Below are 19581 nucleotides of genomic sequence, written 5' to 3'. Positions count from 1 at the left end.
TTGAGGCCGGCAGCGCGCACCGCGGTGACGTGGTGGTGTTCCCGGACGCAGGCCATGGAGAGCGCGGTGGCTTTGCCTCAGCTGCCGCCGCACGACCCGGGGACGCCGGCGCTGTCGGTGGTGGACATGCACACGGGCGGCGAGCCCCTGCGCGTCGTGCTGGCGGGGTGTCCGGAAGTGGTTGGCCCCACGCTGCTGGCCAAGCGGCGCTACATGCGCCAGCACCTTGACCACTTGCGACGACGGCTCATGTTCGAGCCACGCGGGCACCGGGACATGTACGGGGCCGTGTTGGTGCCTAGCGAGCTGCCGGACGCGCATTTGGGCGTCCTGTTCCTGCATAACGAGGGCTACAGCTCCATGTGCGGCCACGCAGTGCTGGCGCTGGGCCGCTTCGCCGTCGACTTCGGGCTCGTCCCCGCGGCCCCGGTCGGTGCCCGCGAGGTCCGCGTCAACATCCACTGCCCGTGCGGGCTGGTGGCCGCCTTCGTGGAATGCGAGGGCGGCCGCAGTCGCGGCCCAGTGCGCTTCCACAGCGTCCCGGCCTTCGCGCTGGCCACAGGTAAAGGGCGACACCCTCCCAGCTCCGGGACGCAACTAACTACACTAACTGTCTCTCTGGCCTGGAACGCACGCAGAGCAATTAACACACTCTCTTGCCTTTGCAGTTAGTGAAAAGGTAGTTCCAATCATTGCAAATGTGTGTCAGCCTTGCGGGTTTGTGCGGTGCGTGCACTTCGATTACCCCGCAGATTTATCTGTCTTGGTCTTGGGCGATCCTTGAGGAGTACAGACTTCCTTCCGTATCTCCCTTACTCAGCGCCTCGCTCCCCACTGTCAGACATTCCTAGAGATTTAACACTTGGGTAAACCTGTTGCATTAGAAAGAGCAAAGGACAGCCAATGGACCAGGGTTCATTGGCTCGTTCAGAATACACATACTAGACACATTATTACTCCCTGACAATTTACTAAACCCTGTCTCTTTTTCCTCACCTGTAAAAAGCGCCCTCCCCACTTTTTTGGAAAAGAATTAAATAAGAATGAATGAATTATGCAATTTATAAATCGGTAAGATACAGATGTTGTTGCCCTTATTTAAGAACAGGAACAGGTGTTGCCTGGGTCCAAATCCTTACAACCCCTTAAAGCTATCTGTGCAACCTTAACCAAATAACTGACCTCTCTGTGCCTGTATTCTTTTCATTTGTTTCATTGAATTTTTGGTGAAGATTAAATAAGAGTATGCAAGGTACTTAGAAATTTAACAAAATATTTCTAGAGACAGAAGGGCTGCAGAATATATAGGTTTGCTGGGTTTCTACAAGTGATGAGCCTTTAAAAGGTTTTGGTGGGTATAGGATGTGTATAACTATAACCCTTACCAAGAGGGAGATCTCCCCAAAGTAGTCATGACTGAAAGTGAGCTGGGAGCTAATTTAGTCCATTCAGGAATAGGGTTATCACTTCTTTTCTTCTAAGTCTTCAGTGCATGCATATCCTTCTATTAGATCTTGATCTTTCTTGAGGATTTGGATTCTAGATTAGCCAGATTATGAATGATACAGTAATAGCGCAGGCATTTGCCAGTCTTAGAGCAACCTCAGGCAGTTGAACCACACAGGTTGATGAAGAATTCCTGGGGGAAATTTATGCCATTTTGCCCTCTACGACAGAATGGTGTCACATCCTAACTGGGAGGGCACTTGACAGGTGTTTGTTTAGGATTGTATCTCAAAAACCTGAGCAGTTTAAATAGCTTGGCTATCTAGTTTCTCCCCCAGGCAACCCCAGCACCAGATTAGAAGCACTCTACATTTGTGGGAAATGACAGCTGGCAGCAAGATCACCGACTGCATCATCATTCAGGGCGGGTTGGGGCAGAACAGCCAATCCATAATCACAGTAGCTCCTGAGAGCATCACTGTGTGACTATGCAATAATCAGTGGCCACTAATGGTCCGTTTGAGTCATTAAAAAATCCTAAATTCTGTACTTTGAAAAATGCAAGAAGAGATGACTGACAGTGTTCAAGATCACTGTTCTGCCCCTCCCCATCTTGATGACCTTGTGAAAGGGAGTCATGATCTGCAAATTGAAGATGACGACAGTACCCACCTCAGAGGACCACTGAGGTTTTTTTCACTCCATTATGCTAAAATGAAAATCAGTTGTCTAAGTGCTGGAACAGTAGGTAGTCAATGAATATGTGTAGAATGAGTAAATAAATGAAATTGAGAGAAGAACATGGTGATTAGCAAATGTAAACATCCTAAGTGCCCTGTTCCCACTGGAAATTCAACTTTCTGCCTTACTATCAACATTTAGTGCGTTCCTGATTTGTGCCAAGCACCCCCCACACATTATGNGGATAGCAGTTCTATTTTACACAGGACACCAAAGCCACACTTAGCTTTCCGGCCATCCCTCATTTCCATCTACTTCCTCATTCTCCTTTCATTAGGTTTGATTTTTGTGTTGCACCAGTATCCAGATAAAGATATTTTTCATTCATGTTTGCTCTTAAGTTCCACAGGCATACTTGATTATAAACTTGCTCTGTTTGGACATGTCATGTGTTAAAAAGGGCTCTGTGGGCTAGCCTGGAACTGATATGATACCAGTATCTGTGCGCAAGCTCAGGACTATAAGAAATACTGTATTTTTCACAATTTCTGACTCTGAGACCCGACTCTGCCTTGATTTGCCTATAGCCTCATCCCTCCACATGTGTCCCCCTTGCTGATATATGTGTAGCAAAGTTTTCGCAGAAGAACCGAGGCCTTGGAGAGGAAGGCCTTTTGGTCATTAGCCTGCACGGCTAACCAGTGAAGCATTATCTATCCCTGTCCGTGTGGCTCCTGCCCCTGTCCCCTCCTTTTCGCTCTCTCTGTCACACCCTGTAGCCTCCCTGAATGCTGTGGGGAAGTCAACAAAGGTCCTCTGCACTGAGGACCTGCCGCCTCTTTTCTCAGTCCAGAGGAAACCAGGAGAGGTAGTTCTCCCTTCAGGACACTGCTTTGCCAACAAACCTCTTTCCCCTGAGATCTTAGGTTTCCATAAAACTCGCTTTCTCCCCTGACGTAGCCTCCCCCAAAGGCAATGATCACCAAGCCAGAATGAGCTGCGGAGGAGGAAGAGAGGAAAATGCAAGAAGAGGTAAAACAGTTTTAACATCTCCAAATATCATCCAGCCCCATTCCTTGGAAATACCAGTTTAGGATTTCAAACGACTGACGTGCGGGTGAAACTTTGGGTATGCCAGGGACATAGAATACTCAAAAACTCTGACACAAAAAGGTACTGTAAACATCAGTGACTCTATAATGGCTTTATTCTGAGTATTTGCAGGATGCTTTCATGAGATGAAAATACATAGATGAATAAGTATATATAACTTAAATAGAAAAATCTTTTTTTTTTAATTTTGTTTTGACATTACAGTTGAAGAAAGCCAATTTGTGAATAGGATCCAAAATCCTATTTTAAACAATTTCCCGTAGTATGAAAGGGGACTTACATTTTCCTTCATAGTTTTCAAACCTTGATGTCCCAGAATTTCAGCTGTCTCTGCCTCTTTGAGGTTTCCTAGCAAAGATCCTCAGAGCAATTACAAAGTAAGTGTACATGATTTAAGAAAAACATGGCACTAGGTGTTCTAAAACTTATGCAAGCATTATCAAGTTAAAAATAGATGCACTTAAATGACATATCAGATAAAGGGTTAATATCCAGAATATATAAGGAACTCATCAAACTACACGCCCGAAACACAAACAACCCAGTGAAGAAATGGGCAGAAGATATGAACAGACACTTCTCCAAAGAGGACATCCAGATGGCCAACAGACACATGAAACGATGTTCAGCATCCCTCCTCATCAGGGAAATACAAATCAAAACCACACTGAGATACCACCTCACGCCAGTCAGAGTGGCTAAAATGAGCAAATCAGAGAACTCTAGATGCTGGCGAGGATGTGGAGAAACGGGCACCCTCCTACACTGTTGGTGGGAATGTAAACTGGTACAGCCCCTCTGGAAAACAGTGTGGAGGTTCCTCAGGAAACTAACAATAGAACTCCCGTATGACCCAGCAATAGCACTGCTAGGAATTTACCCAAGGGATACAGAAATGCTGATGCATAGGAGCACATGTACCCCAATGTTCATAGCAGCACTCTCCACAATAGCTAAAACATGGAAAGAGCCTAAGTGTCCATCAACAGATGAATGGATCAAGAAGATGTGGTTTATCTATACCATGGAATACTACATGGCAATGAGAAACAATGAAATCTGGCCATGTGTAGCAACATGGATGGACCTTGAGGGTGTTATGCTGAGCGAAATAAGTCAGGCAGAGAAGGACAAATATCATATGTTTGCACGTATAGGAGGATTAGGAGGAACTTGACGGAGGAACAAGGGGGAGAAGAAGGGCGGAAATGGTGGGGGAAAGGGAGAGAGGCAAACCATGAGAGACTCTTGAATGCTGACAAAAACTGAGGACTGATGGATGTGGGGGGAGGGGGGGATGGGCATGGAGGAGGACACTTGTGGGGATGAGCACTGAGTGTTATGTGGAAACTAATTTGACAATAAACTATTAAAAAAAAAAATAGATGCACTTAGCTAAAGGCCTATTATTATTTATCTGATGCTTATTTTGAAAATGAATTTTTGTTTCATTCCTTTTTATAGGAAAAAGCACCCCTCTACCAAAACACACATATTAAAAATGCTGTGAATTGTTATTGCCAAAATACTACAAACAAACTCTTCTCAAACACATCTTTTTTAGATCTTTTAGTGGATGTTCCTGGTCGTGGAAAGATGGCAGTAGACATTGCATATGGTGGAGCGTTTTATGCATTTGTTAGTGCCGAAAAGTTAGGACTTGATGTTTGTTCTGCAAAGACAAGGGACCTTGTGGATGCAGCGAGTGCAGTGACGGAAGCAGTTAAAGCTCAGGTCAGTACAAACACTGCTTTCGTAACAAATACCTTCCTCCATGGCATGGAGGGAGTATAAATTACATCCCTACACAGAAAATGAAATATTTATATATTTAAGTCATTAGCAGTACTAATAATAAGGTACTGGTTACAATCTTGGGCTCTATAGCAAGACTACCCAGGAGTCCTAGTTTTGCCACTTGTGACTTTCGTAACCTTGAATGAATTACATAACCTTCCTGTTGTAAAACGGAAATTATGAAATACCTGCTTCCTAGGATATAATGAGTAAATCAATACATGTAAAGAACTTAGAATAGTACCTACCTATAACATAGATTCAATAAATAACTTAGTAACTTTATATATATACTAGTATAACTTGTGGTTATTTAAACATATAGGAAATGTATCAGACAGTATTTCATTAACTTGAAATGCAAATGCTTTGCTACATGTGATCATTCTGCAAAACTTGAAAATAATGTCAGTTATAGCTCACAAAATAGATTTCATTAAATCTGATCAGACTTTATTTCACAGAGAACATTAATTCCTAATTAGTGAATTTTTCCTATATTGCTAAGAAGTTACCTAAAATAACTACTCTAGGAAGTCTAGTTTTGACTTGGGAAAACTATTCTGATAAAATCAGTTTGGATAAGTAAGTCTAGAATATTCTTCCATTTCTAGAATAAGCATGCCATTTTACATTTAAAATTGGGACCTGTAAAAAAATAAAATAAAATTGGGACCTGTAAATAAAACTCATATACAGTTTTTGAATGTTTTAGCATATAAGAATTACTATTCTAAGGAAAAAATAATTTGTGAAAAATAGTGTCTAATATGCTTATACTAATAATTATTATGGGCCTATTTAACATACCTGAGATGTTAATAACATAATTTATAACTTAAACAAGATAAAAATATATACTGTATTCCTGTTCTAACTTGTCATTTTTCCAGGACTGTCAATACCAGTATCTAGAATTATTTTATCATGGCAACTTCTGAAGCTCTGAATTTATATCAATTTTCTCTTCACTAAGCAGACAGCTAACAGTTTGAGCTAAAATCTGGCATAAAATAACTTCACCTTATTTTTAATGAAATTAAGAGGAAAAGGCTTCGTTTCTTCTTTTTTTTTTTTTTTCTTTTTTTTTTGAGAGCTTGCACCAGAGAGGGTTGGGAGAGGGAGAGAGAAAGAATCCTAAGCAGGCTCCACGCCCAGCACAGAACTGGATGCGGGGCTCTATCTCACAACCATGAGATCATGACCTGAGACGAAATCAAGAGTTGGACATTTAACTGACTGAGCTACCCAGACCCCGCAAGACAAAGTTTTCTTAATAAAAGGAGTAATTTTGAACTTCTCATTAAAGCTTGAACTTCTCACTGAGCTGGCAAGGGGTGGACTTTGACGGAAGAGGGATTCTGAGAAATATAGTCAAGAACCACATATGAGATGACCATCCATAGTATCCTCTATTAGTACTAAATCAGGTAGCAGAGCCACTTTGTGAATTGTTGACCATTCACACCGCTGATGCAGATTTAGGGAAACACCATTTTGGTGGGGGCTGGTGTTAATACAAATTCATCTTCATTTATTTTTTTAAGTTTTTATTTAAATTCCAGTTAGTTAAAATACAGTATAATATTTCAGGTGTGTTCATTCCTTTAACAAACATTTACCAAGAACCTACTGAGTTGGACTATGCTATGCTAGAGACTCAAAGCAAGAACAAACCCACTTTCGAGGAGCACAGTCTGGTAGAAGGAGCATACCTGTGAATAGTGTGATGTAATGATGCTAGAGTGGAGGCGGGGCATAGGGCTTTAAGAGGATGGGGAACAAAGATCCAGCAGGAAGACATCTTATACTTGGTTTTCGATGGACTCTGGATTTTAAGAATCCAAATCTATTCAGTTATTTTAGGTGACAGGTGAGTAGTAGTGGATGTACTAATTTTAAGGGCGCATGTGGAACTAAGGTTATAGTTTGAAACGTAGCAGACATTGCAGAAACCAGGGAAAAGTTCAACGAGACCTCCAGAGAAGACCTGGAAGCATTGCACATTCGGGCCTGACCATACTTTACCACTCACGTGCCTGCCTCTCTCTGTGTGTATCTGCTGCTTTTTATAATACCACTGACTTCGTCCTTTTCAGTAGACCTTTTTTTTTTTCATCCATCCATTTCTGTTAACTAATAGCTTCAGCATTGTTATAACGTTTGCTCACTCGTGGCCTCTCCCAAGTCCTTGTCTCTGCCCATGGAATTAACTTCAGCTCTAGCTATTCATTGTCTGATATTTCTATATTATCCGCTTCAAGCTCCTGAGAGGGAGCATGTGACCGCCTCAGCTCCTCCTGTTTGAGCAAACATGGCCAGTCCATGGATTAACGATCCTGGGGTCAGTGCTTCAAAGAGTGTGAGCATCTGGCGTGCGTGTGTATAAATAGGCCTGTTCCTTTTTTTTTTTTATAGTTTATTTATTTTTGAGACAGAGAGAGACAGAGCATGAGTGGGGGAGGGGCAGAGAGAGAGGGAGACACAGAATCAGATACAGGCTCCAGGCTCTGAGCTGTCAGCACAGAGCCCGATGCGGGGCTCGAACCCACGACCTGTGAGATCTGACCTGAGCCGAAGTCGGACGCTCAACCGACTGAGCCACCCAGGCACCCCAGGCCTGTTCCTTTAGAAGAGGCTATCTGCAGGACAGGCTCCTTGGAAAGGACTCAAAATATGATGAGGATCGTAACTTCCAATAAAACTATGTTTACTCATCTAGACAAAGACATCATTTACTGCCCTGACCCAAAAGGTTATTTTTAAAATGACAAAGATTGAAAAGCTATGCCTAAGAGTGCCCCATCTAAATTACTTACTAAGATAAATTTGAATCAAAATATTTATTTTACACGTAATTTTACATGACAGTTTATTTTACTTGATAATGTTTTTGGTTATTTGCAGTTTAAAATAAATCATCCTGAGAGTGAAGACCTTTCCTTTCTGTATGGAACTATATTAACTGATGGAAAAGACACTTACAGTGAGGAACCAACCACCAACATCTGTGTGTTCGCAGATGAGCAGGTATTGGAACTGTAATGTTTGCCAGAAAAGCCAGATTGTATGGAACTGGAACACCGTGAACGCTCTCATCTTCATTTACTCTGCAACAGGTTGACAGAAGTCCTACTGGATCGGGAGTGACAGCTCGAATTGCCTTACAGTATCACAAAGGGCTTCTAGAACTGAACCAGACCAGAGCCTTTAAAAGCAGTACAACTGGCTCAATATTCACAGGGAAGGCTGTCAGGGTAAGCGACACCCTTGGCTTCTTGTTCGTAAGTGTGTTACTTTTGAAACTGAAGAGGCCCGAGTTCAGTGTTAGGGAAGTTTCTTCACCTAGTTCTCAGAAGAAAATTTTAGGGGCACCTGGGTGCCTCAGTTGGTTAAGTGTCCAACTTCAGCTTGGGTCATGATGTCACAGTTCATGACTTCAAGTCCCACGTCGGGCTCTCTGCTGTCAGTGTGGAGCCCGCTTCAGGTCCTCTGTCTCCTCTCTGCCCCTCCCCTGCGTGTGCTCTCTCTCCAAAATAAATACATTTTTAAAAGCAGGCCTGTAAAAACATCTGTTCAGCTAGGATATTGGTTCTCAAAGTGTGGTTTGGAATCCCTAGGGGCCCCCAAGTTCCTTTCTAAGGGTCCACGGGGCCAAAACTTAGTATGCATTCATACGAAGACATTATTTGCTTTTCACTTTCATTGTCCCATGAGTGTACAGTGGAGTTCTCCAGAGGCTGTATGCCGGGTGACATCCCAACTGACTGAATGCAAAAGCAGACATCATGCACATTGTCTTCAAGTCTGAGATTGAAGATAAAATAATCTACAACATCTATTGGGTGCTTCACTATATGTTAATTTCCACACTAAACGGTTTATATATACCATCTCATTTAATCCTCGTGAGAATCTTGGCCAGTCAGTACTGTTATTATCCTTTTATTAAAATTTTTTTAAATATTTATTTCTGAGAGAGAGAGAGAGAGACAGAGTCTGAGCTGGGGAAGGGCAGAGAGAGAGGGAGACACAGAATCCGAAGCAGGCTTCAGACTCTGAGCTGTCAGCACAGAGCCCGATGCGGGGCTTGAATCCACAAACTGCGAGATCGTGACCTGAGCCGAAGTCAGACGCTTCGCTCAGGCGCCCCATTATTATCCTTTTTAAACAGATGATTACATGGAGGATATGAGAGTTTAGGTAATTTGCCAGAGGTCAAACAGTTAACGAGTATTGGAGCCAGACTCTGAATGTGGACCTCTCCGTGTAGACCGTGCACTGTTAAGCACTACTATATTGCTATTGGACAAATTTTCAGTGAGGCTTTTATTATAGCAGCTTTATAAAAAGATAATGAAATTACTGTATCCTAATCTAATGATTGACATTTTATCATAAGAGTTAGTTATTCTCATGTTTAAGAATTAAGAAATAAAAGATACTCTGTAGTTAAGATTTGGAGTTATTTCTTTGTAGTTAGTAATCATACTTGACAGGATATCTTCACTCACACCCCATGCCTTCCTTCGCTGTCTGGGCTCTTCCAAGCTCTTGGATGGTGCTGAGAAGTCTCTTTCCCTGCCTCAGCTTCCTCTCCCTGTCCTTCCACTTATAGGTCCCCAGCATTTCATCCTTAGTTTCCTTCTCATCTCATCTGCATTTTGATGCCACTGGGCAATTTCACCCCACTTTTGAGGCTTCAACTCCCAACCACCCCACTGATGATCACCCCCAAACCCTCCTCCCTCCTATGCCCACTATGTGCCTGCCTTTCTCCTGAGCCTAACACTCATATTCCCAACAGTCCACCACACTCATATGGAAATGACTGTCCCAGAGATATGTCATCTTGTTAAAAAGTTCTTCCTTCCTTCCTAAATGTGCTCCTCCTGTCTCATTCCCTATCTTGGTTAATGGGAGTATCTGCTTCACTTCCAAGTAGGAACTACGCTCATATTTAACTCATTCCTACTCCTCACCTCCCATTTATGAGTCCCCATGCCTGCCAGTTCTACGTGCAAAGTATCTGCTATGCTCTTCTCCCTCCTCCCTAAAAACTATTCTAGTAACTCTAGAGTCCATCGATGAATGAAGGTTGCCTCTAAAGAGGTTTCTAGGTTTCTAATTGCTTTCCTCTCTGATTTGTTTCCATTTTACAGGTTAACTTATCTAAAACACAAATCTGATCATGTCTCTCTCCTTAAAAACCTTCCATTACCTAAAAAGATTAACCTTGGGATTTCTTTAAAATGATAACAGTCAAGAATATAACTTTTAGGCCAGACACGACGTTAAGTGCAGTATTTTGATATTATACTCCTTCCATCCTTCCTCAGGAAGCAAAATGTGGAGATTTTAAAGCTGTTATAGTTGAAGTATCCGGACAAGCCCATTATACAGGTACAGCAAGTTTTATAGTGGAAAATGATGACCCACTGAGGGATGGATTCCTTCTCAAATGACTTCTGTGAGTTTTCAGCGCTCTCTCTGAATTACATGGAAAATGATCTTCAAATTGTACATGTCAGCCAAGTTCCATTCTTTCTAAAATAGGATGCTGTGTCTAAATGTAATCATTGTACCTCATCTTTGCACATGTAATTGGTATAAATATCACCTATGTCAGCTTACAAAATGCTGAAAATTCAGAATATTTTTCTAGTGATTAACCTATCGGGCAAAATTAATACCTTAGCCTTTGTTAGTTTTAAAATGTTACGCTCTGCTAGTTCCTATAATGTTTTGTTTTAGATGCTCTTTGACTAATAATAGCTTGAATTGTAGCCCTCACAACAATGCCTCTTACAAGTCCATTATTACAGTCTTCAGTTTTCAAGTAAAATAATGTCCTCTCTCCGAGCAGGATGTAAGGGAGATGGATTATTATAAGGTACTCAACACTTGGCATACATAGCCTGGGATGGATTAGGATGGGTCAGCTTCTTTGGGCAGATATCACGGCTGCTGCCAGGACCTTCTCTCTGCTGCAAGGCCCTGCTGCCACACCGAGGCAGCTGAAGTGCCATAAGCTGGTGTGAGAAGACCAATAATCAGACTTTTACTTTATCTTTAAGGCTCTTATAAGAGGGATTGTTTACTGCATTATAAACTCAGTGGAAATCAACAAATTACTATGGTACGATGAATCTCTTACTCCAACAATTAAATGCCAGGTAGATTTAAAACCTGAAAGAAATGTTAACTATTAATTCTCGCTAGTTAATTGTCTGTGAGCCTGTTAAAAATAAAATTTGACCATTTTCAGTCACTATAAAATGAAGTATGAAAAACTTCTTCAATATGTGATGCCCTCAATATTCAGTAGAGTCACCTGTGAGATAAGTAATATTTTTTTTCCTGAGCATACAGAAACTGAAGTGATTACTTTTAACTGGTTTTGTCATCTGGTTAAGTCTGTAATTGAACTACCTGACCAAAATGAAGGCTTCTTAGCTTATAACTTTACAGTTAATGTTCCTGAATTCCCCATTGTACAAAAACTAATGTTTTCCACTCATTCTCTATAAAATCCTGTGGTAAAGGAATCACCTACCTTCAAAAAATTGACACTAGCTTACTACGACCAAGAAATTTTCTACACATTAGAGAGATTTGTTGTACATTCATCTTAAAATGAAAATAGTACTATTCTCTCTTCAAATTTCACGTCACATTAACTTGAAAAAGATACATATACTGTTTAAAAGTTACATTTTACAGCATTTTGTAGTGGGCCACATGCATATCCTCTAACGAAGTACACCACAAAAGGCGAATTGTCCTATGGCTACCAAAGGTGGAGAGTATTTTATCACTGACGTTGATTAAATTGTTAGCACTTGGTGATGATAAAAAGCAGACTCACTTTAGTGGATTTTATTATTGTTTTAAAATTCTCAGGGCGCCTGGGTGGCTCAGTCAGTTAAGCGTCTGACTCTTGATTTTGAGTCAGGTCATGTTCTCATGTTCGTGAGATTGAGCTCCCCATTGGGCTCTGTGCTGGGTGTGGAGCCTGCTTAAGATTCTCTCTCTCTCCCTTTCTCTCTCTACTCCTCACTCTCATGCTCTCTTTTAATTTTTTTAATGTTTATTTTTGAAAGAGTGACAGAGAGAGCGCACACACACGCACATGCTCGCAAGTGGGGAAGGGGCAGAGAGCGATGGAGATACAGAATCCGAAGCAGGCTCTAGCCTCTGAGAGGTCAGCACAGAGCCCGACGTGGGGCTCGAACCCACGAACCATGAGATCAAGACCTGGGCCAAGTCGGGAGCTTAACCGACTGAGCCACCCAGGTGCCCCATACCTCTCTCTTTTTAAGAAAATAAAAAATAGGGGCACCTGGGTGGTTCAGTTAGTTAAGCACCCAACTTCGGCTCAGGTCATGATCTCACGGTTCGTGGGTTTGAGCCCCATGTTGGGCTCTGTGCTGATGGCTAGCTCAGAGCCTGGAGCCTGCTTCAGATTCTATAGCTCACTCTCTCTCTGACCCTCCCCTGCTCACGTTGTCTCTCTCTCTCTAACTCAGAAATAATTAAAACATTAAACAATTTTTAAAAAGAAAAGAAAAAAGAAAATTCTTTACCAACAGTGCACACTCTCTTATCAACTGCATCACGGTGGACCACTCCCACTGCCCCACCCGTGGCATACCACTGTTTTTATCCCATTTATCCGCCAGTGGTCCTCAATGACAGTTCAACTTGCAATCTTTCAAGTTTATGATGGTGGGAAAATGATACACATTCAGTAGAAACTGCACTTTGAATCCAGATCTTTTCCTGGGCTCCATACATGTGGCACCATACTCTCTTGTGGTGCTGAGTGGCCATGGTGAGCCACAGCTGTCAGCCGTGCGGTCACGAGGGTCAACAAAGGAACACTGACAACCATTCTGTACCCATACAGCCATTCTGTTTTTCACTTTCAGTACAGCACTCAATACACTATGTGATATATTTAACACTTGATTATAGAATAGGCTTTGTGATTTTGCTCACAGTAGGCTACTGTATGTGTTCTGAGCAAGTGAAAGGTAGGCTAGGGTAAGCTCTGATGCTTGATGGGTTAGGTGTATTAAATGCATTTTGACTTAAGGTATTTCCACTTATGATGGGTTTAAAACTGGATGTAACCCTATTGTAAATAGAAGATCTGTATATGAGGGAAATACAAGCCAGACATGTTAAATAACTCCCCTAAGGTCACCTTAGATGCTGTGAATCTAGGACTTGTGACTCCAAGTCCAGTATTTCCCTACTATACTTCTACTCCTAAGATAATACAGCCAGAACTTTCTCTGGGATATAGGACTTTCATAAAATGTTATATTTCTTGAACATTAAAAAATAGTTAGTGCTTATATCTTCCTAAGTTCTATTCCAAACCTGAGTCTGACCCTTGCAGTAACATTCATCCCTTCTGTCCTTCACTGTCTCTCTTGGAATCAACACTAGGGACATTAACTGCACCCCGTCCACGCCTCCATGTGTCTAACCAGTCACAAAGCCCCACTTCTAGATATGCCTACAGCTATCCCTTCCCATCATTGGTGAGGGTCTTGTAACCTCTCTCAAGCAACCTCCTTTCCCTCACTGATCTCTTAGCTCTAAGTACTTACATATGCTCATCATAAACAAAATGAAACAAACATTTCCTTTGTCTGCCTTCCCTCTCTAGGCTTCCTTCCCCCCGTTTCCTTCCCTTTGTAGTCAAATTTCTAAATTCCTGATTCTCATTGGGTACATTTTCTCATCATCCATTTGTTATTTGACTGTTGCCATCTGGCTTTAACCTCATTATTCATGGGAAATTATGCTTGATCTAACTGTCAGGTCTAACAGTAGCCCGAGGGTTTATGCAATCCATGCTGGACACTGCTCCTTGCTCCTGGCGGGCAAGTGTGGTACATTGTAGAGCAAGTACCTCCATTCCCCTGGTGCTGAGTCAGCCACAGAGCCACTCCCTGAAGCTCTCAAGGTCACTAAGTTAGTACCCGGTCCTCACTAGTACCCACCAGGTGTTGCAGTTGTGTGGGCCCAAGTCCATCTCCTCTTCACCATGAAATTGCAATGAGTTTTGCTCTAAGTCCTCTAGACTCCATTAGAGTTGGGACATTCCATACCATCCCTCCTTAGAACAATGCTTCTCATACTTCAGGGTGGGTATGAATTACCTGGGGATCTTAAACTGCAGATTCTCATTTATTAAGCAGGGCCTGGGGCAGCGCTAGCAAGCTCCCAGGCTGCCGCTGCCGCTGCCGCTGCTGAGTAACAAAACTGTTTAACCGACCTATTTAATTACCCATCTGGGTCTAAGCTTTACAAGCGAGCTTCCTCTAGCTGGCAACTTCTCCTTTTAGCTCTGACACACAGAAGAAGCCCGTTAGCTCCCCACCTAGAGCTAACCGCATGGTCACAGCAGCTGTCCTGAGAAGCAGCTGAGATTACCTTATTTTGAAAAGCAAAACAAAATGAAAACCACAGGCACAAGACCGCTGACTTCTTAACTGGCCAGTGTGCCTCATTAGGTATTTCACTCACCTGCCTGGCTTTTAGCCCTTTCCCCGCTTCCTAATTTTTTCTACTCCTAGCATTCCACCCACGGCTCTTTTCTTTCTTCGCTCAACACCCTGTCCCTAGTCATCACATTCAGGCCCGTGGGTTTCTCTCTTGTAGAAAGAGGCTCACAACTTCCAAATCTCTAAATCCTCAGTCCAGAGCCATACCACTACCCGGTGGACAAGTCATACTCCTCTGCCCCTAGAATGTGCCCCTCCTCCTGTATTCTCCAACTTAATTAATGGTACCACCATCTATCGAGCCACGAACTTGCGATTTATCCTTGGCTCCTTGTTCATGCCCTTCTGTTCTGTCTGTTGATGTCCCCGAGGTGGATGTGGGTGGATTCGGCTGGCATCATTCCTTCCGCCTTCCTTTTTCAGCAACACTCACCTTTTCCTGTGGAAAACTCTGCATCCCCTGCATGTTGCCTTGCGTGGACTGCCAGGCAGAGGGTACGCCATCCGACTCTCCCTCCCTGGACCTGGGATCTTGAGAGAAATGGCAAAGTCTGAAAAATGACTGAAATGGACTTATTCCAACAGTGCTTTAAAGTGATCACCCTCAGTTTCTGCATCTCCACCTGCTCTCTCTGCCCTGACTTCCCTTGTTCGTGGGGCTAGCTCTTAGATCATTCTTTTGTAAATTGGAACTCCCCCATCCTTCAAGTAAATCCTTTTGCTTAAGTGACACAATGCTCTGTTTGTACTGTTTACATCCAAAGACCCTAATCCGAATACTACCTCCTTAAAATCTCTTCACTTTCTTCACTATGCCTTTATTTGGACTCTTCATTTCTCCTCTGGGAGAATGTCTTTTCTTACAATGCCTTTTCTTAACTGGTCTACTGGCCGCCAGATTCTCCTCCTATGGTCACTCAAAAATAGGTTTTGTGTATCTAACAGTTTTCCAAAGTGCTAAGTGTTAGGGATCTAATAACATGCCAAACAAGGTTCGAGTCTTCACAAACCCTATAGTCTACAGCGAGAGGCAGGTAATGATTAATCACAAAACTATAATTATAGACAGTGCTGATATGCTTTAAGCTGAGGAAGGCTTCCCCAGAGAGACTAGGCTAACACGCATGTGGAGACAGGGATGCAAGGGCACTGGGGGAAGGCGAGGGAATGGAGCATTCTAGACAGAGGGGATAGCAAGTGCAAATCCCCTAAGAAGAGAGGGTTAAGAAGCGCGTCAAAGGCCAGTGTGACTAGACTGGAGCAACAAGAAGGAAAATGGTCCCAAATGAGACCAGAAAGGGAGAAGATGTCAACTCATGCAGGGCTGCCGGGAGCCGCACCGGCCTCTATGGATGGCAGTCACAGCAAGGAAATGGCAGTGTTTGCACAGCTCCTGCCATGAGAAATGAAAACTGGTATCTCCTGCTACTACTGGCTCATGTTATGCTGGTATTGACCAGGCCTCCCAATATTCCATATCAGACCAATATTCTGAACACAGATACCTCATAAGGAAAAGCATATTCCTGCCTTTACAAGAGACATTTTAAATGAAAGCTCTATGGATGATTGTCAAAAGGCTCTTCCTAAGGGCCTTGCAGATCCAAGACTTAGGGGGTTAAGAACACAAGAATTACAACTGAGCCTGGCCCCGAGACAAAGAGCCTAATTTAGAGTTAAGGTACAGATAAGGGCAGAACTTAAGTTAATACTTACACCTTCTCCTAATTGGTGATGGATGGCAGTCCCTTCCCCAAGGCCTACTTTCTGCAAACACCCTCCCTTACAGGTGGCTGGGATGAGGGTAGATAAGAGTAGCTAAAGCATTACCCACAAACAAAAGGCTGACACATTTAGGGCCTCCATGGTGTTCACACATTCAGCATCAAATAGGTTTCCACAAACAACTTATTAACCAACTCAGAAACATTCATTTGAGAGCCAGACAGAATGACTCTTAGCCCATCTATACACTTAACCTATGACCTAACCTTAGCGTGATTAACTTAGAACAAATATGTATCCTGTCTTTTACTAAGAATACCCTGCTAAATCTTTAGTTATAAGATTTACTTAACCTCACTATAATTGGAATAGTTCTGCAAGAATATTTCTGTAAAACCTGCTTCTGTACACTTTCCAAAGCATCTTATCACAAAGAGTTATCCACTGTAAAAATTCCTTTTTCTGATGTCATGTTATCATTTAACCTATAAATAAAGACACCGAAACCTACAGGACAGAGATGCCTGCCTGGTGATCAGAAAGAATCTCGGGGCTCTCTTATTCTCTTTCGCCGACACCATCCTTCAGGGACCCCTGGACCTGCCGGAGCCGGCTCGGCCTCCAGCACAGGGCCTTGTAGGAAATATTAAGGATTGGGGTCCTTAAATTAAAAGGAGAAAGCCACTGGAGGGGTTTAAATAAGTGAATGGCATGATAAAATTTATTTTGTTTAAAAAGGCATTCAGTCTACAGTGTAGAGTAGGGGCTGGACATGTGGAGACGAGTCCGGGGTGGCAGCGGTAGTTCAAAGAAGAGAGGACAGAAGCTAAGATTCAGGTGGAGGAGGAAGTGATGGAGGCAGTGAATGGATACAAACACACTTAACAAGTAAAATCCCTAGGTCTTGGTGATACATTGTACATGGGCTGGTGTTGAGAAAGAGGAATTATTCTAGAAAGAATCCTAAATTTTCGGCTTGGAAACTAGACGGGAGGTAGTGCCATTTTCTGAGATACAGAATAGAGAGGACCAGAGGGTTTAGGAAAAGTGGGAGAAGACCATGAAGACCATGAATTCCATGTTGGTCATGTTGAGTTTGAGGTGCTTTACACATCAGTGGGAAAAGCCAAGTAACTAGATCTAGAGCTTGAGGCTAGAGATATAATGTGGGTTATGAATATAGAGTTTTCAAAGCTCTGGGTGCGTGTGACAGGAGGAAGTTCAGAGCTGCCAAGGACTGGGCCTTGATGGACTCTAGCATTTAGATCAGATGACGGGGGTGGGGGGGGAGAAGTGGGCAGAGGACACTGAGGCAAACAAGAAAGGAGGAAAACCAAGAGTGTGTGAGGTCATTCTCGTCTTTCTGAACATACTTGAACATGGCCTTCCCTTCAATGGCGAGTGCTGTTACCCCACCTTCCCCTGATGAAGTTCAATCTCTGTAACCTGGAACGAGAGGCCTTTAGAAGAGGGTTCCAATCAACTTTTATCATTTATCATTTTATCATTTATTTCTCTCTTCACTCCCTACCCTCAGTCACCAGTACCCAAGAGTCAAGTACTTATGCACTAATCTGCAGACTTTGCATATGAATCAAAGATCCTTCTCCGTCTTCTCTTGGGAGCATCTGATGTCACTGCTTGTGTGAAGTCTTTATCAGCTACCCTAGGAAGAGTTAATACCTCCATAGGATTTCACTATATTTTTTAAAAACACATACATACTGTAATATATTTGGGTTTGCCTAAAACTGTAAGGTTCTTTGGGCTGAGATCCTTATTTGTTGTTTCTGAAAACCTAGCACAGAGAAGATTTGCTAAATAAACTATTCTATATCTTTACCTCAATTCAGTGGTTCTTAGTTGTGGTCATCCCCCCTAACCAACCCCCACCCCCCGGGGACATTTACAGTTGTCACTACTGGCATGTTGTGGGTGCAGGCTAGAAATACTATTAAACATCCTATAATGAATTCCTATAATGCATTCGCCTACCACCTTGAATAAACTTCTATTTATCTGCAAATTTGATTTGCATATTAAACTGCAAATTTCCAGCAAGATATTTTTCCTCATTGAAACAAGCATCCAAAGCACAAATGTCATTGATTCCAAGATCTGCAAGTGCACCTGTGACTCTTCAGAGCGGTGTTTCTCAACTGTGGGTCAGAATCACTCGCGGGGCATAGGGCTGGGCCCCACCCCCAGAGTCGAGATTCAGAATATTCGGGGCAGGGCCTGGGAATCTGCATTACTAACAAGGTGCCAGGTGGTGCTAATGCTGCTGGTCTAGGGTCCACACTTTGCAAACCAGGGTGGTTTAGAGAACCATTAGAGGCCAGGCCCAGAAACTTGAGATGCAGTGTCCCGGGCAGGCAAGGCCTTTCGGTTCTGTAGCTCCCAGCCAGATACCTGGAGCTGTGTCAGTGGTGACTCCTGGCTGGTAGCACTTTCCACTGGGAACACACCACATTCCAGGGAACTGAGGAACGGTGTCAAGAGGGCAAGGAACTCCTTGCTCTCCACCCCCCACCCTGCCACACACCTGTGTGAACCAGTTATGGTCCTGGGCCCTATGGGCCTTGAAAACAAGATGGCATGCTGTCTCCGAGATCCATATTCTAGCTCCTCAGAGCACCCGTATCAGCATTACCTGCGGGGTTTAGAGTCACAGGCCCATCCTCAATAATCCTCGGAGTCATCCAGTAAATGTACATTTTAATGAGCTTCCTACCTCAGTGGTTCTCAAAGTGGGGCCCTCAAACCAGCAACATCATCGTTAGAAATGCAAATTCTGGGACAGGACCCCACACCGACTGAATCTGAAACGAGGGGCGGAGCGCAGTCACTCGCGTTTTAACAACCCCTCTCGGTGATTCTGTTGCATGCTCAAGTTTGAGAACACCTGGTTCACATTATTTGGCCCCTCAAGTTTAAGATCTCTGGATCTGGACGGTGTTTCACCTTAGGTTCTAGATCCCTTACCTGCAAGTGCCAGAAACAGGAAGCAGAGCGTCCCCAGCAGAGGCCTCCCTGCAGGCAGTTGTACCCGACAAGAGAGCTCAAGAGTGAACCCGTGTTAAATTTGGCCGTTATATGAGGGCCAGGCCCGCTTCACGTGGCCCGCATATAAATGAAGTCCCTGAGGGGGTCACCGTGGCCCTCGCCAAGCCCAGACCCCTTGGCTGGGTAACTTCGTGTAGAGGTGACGTGGGCCGGCCTTTCAGAGGGTACTTGGTAGGCGTCCCGCCCCGCGCTCCTGCGTAAACACCGTTCCCTCAGCAACGCCTAGAACCCA

General features: G+C 43.4%; 1 protein-coding gene across 1 annotated transcript; it reads left to right on the top strand.

Annotated features, from left to right (window-relative positions):
- The first annotated feature begins 5 nt into the window (after positions 1-5).
- On the top strand, positions 6-12272 carry L3HYPDH (trans-L-3-hydroxyproline dehydratase). Its single transcript, XM_077768823.1, has 5 exons — positions 6-562; positions 4805-4974; positions 7945-8067; positions 8157-8294; positions 10377-12272. The coding sequence occupies exons 1-5, from the start codon at positions 55-57 to the stop codon at positions 10500-10502; spliced, it is 1065 nt and encodes a 354-aa protein (XP_077624949.1). The 5' UTR covers positions 6-54; the 3' UTR covers positions 10503-12272.
- Positions 12273-19581: the final 7309 nt, after the last annotated feature.

The sequence above is a fragment of the Crocuta crocuta genome, unplaced genomic scaffold (assembly GCF_008692635.1).
Source record: "Crocuta crocuta isolate KB4526 unplaced genomic scaffold, BGI_CrCroc_1.0 scaffold10, whole genome shotgun sequence".
Lineage (NCBI taxonomy): Eukaryota > Metazoa > Chordata > Mammalia > Carnivora > Hyaenidae > Crocuta > Crocuta crocuta.
Note: the sequence above shows the minus strand (reverse complement) of the source record. Positions and strands in the feature narration are given on the sequence as shown.

Excerpts from the sequence above, each read along its gene's own strand:
- L3HYPDH (XM_077768823.1), top strand. The coding sequence starts at position 55 with ATGGAGAGCGCGGTGGCTTTGCCTCAGCTGCCGCCGCACGACCCGGGG. Across the intron at positions 4,975-7,944 it reads CGGAAGCAGTTAAAGCTCAG|TTTAAAATAAATCATCCTGA; the intron begins GTCAGTACAAAC and ends GGTTATTTGCAG. Across the intron at positions 8,068-8,156 it reads GTGTGTTCGCAGATGAGCAG|GTTGACAGAAGTCCTACTGG; the intron begins GTATTGGAACTG and ends ACTCTGCAACAG.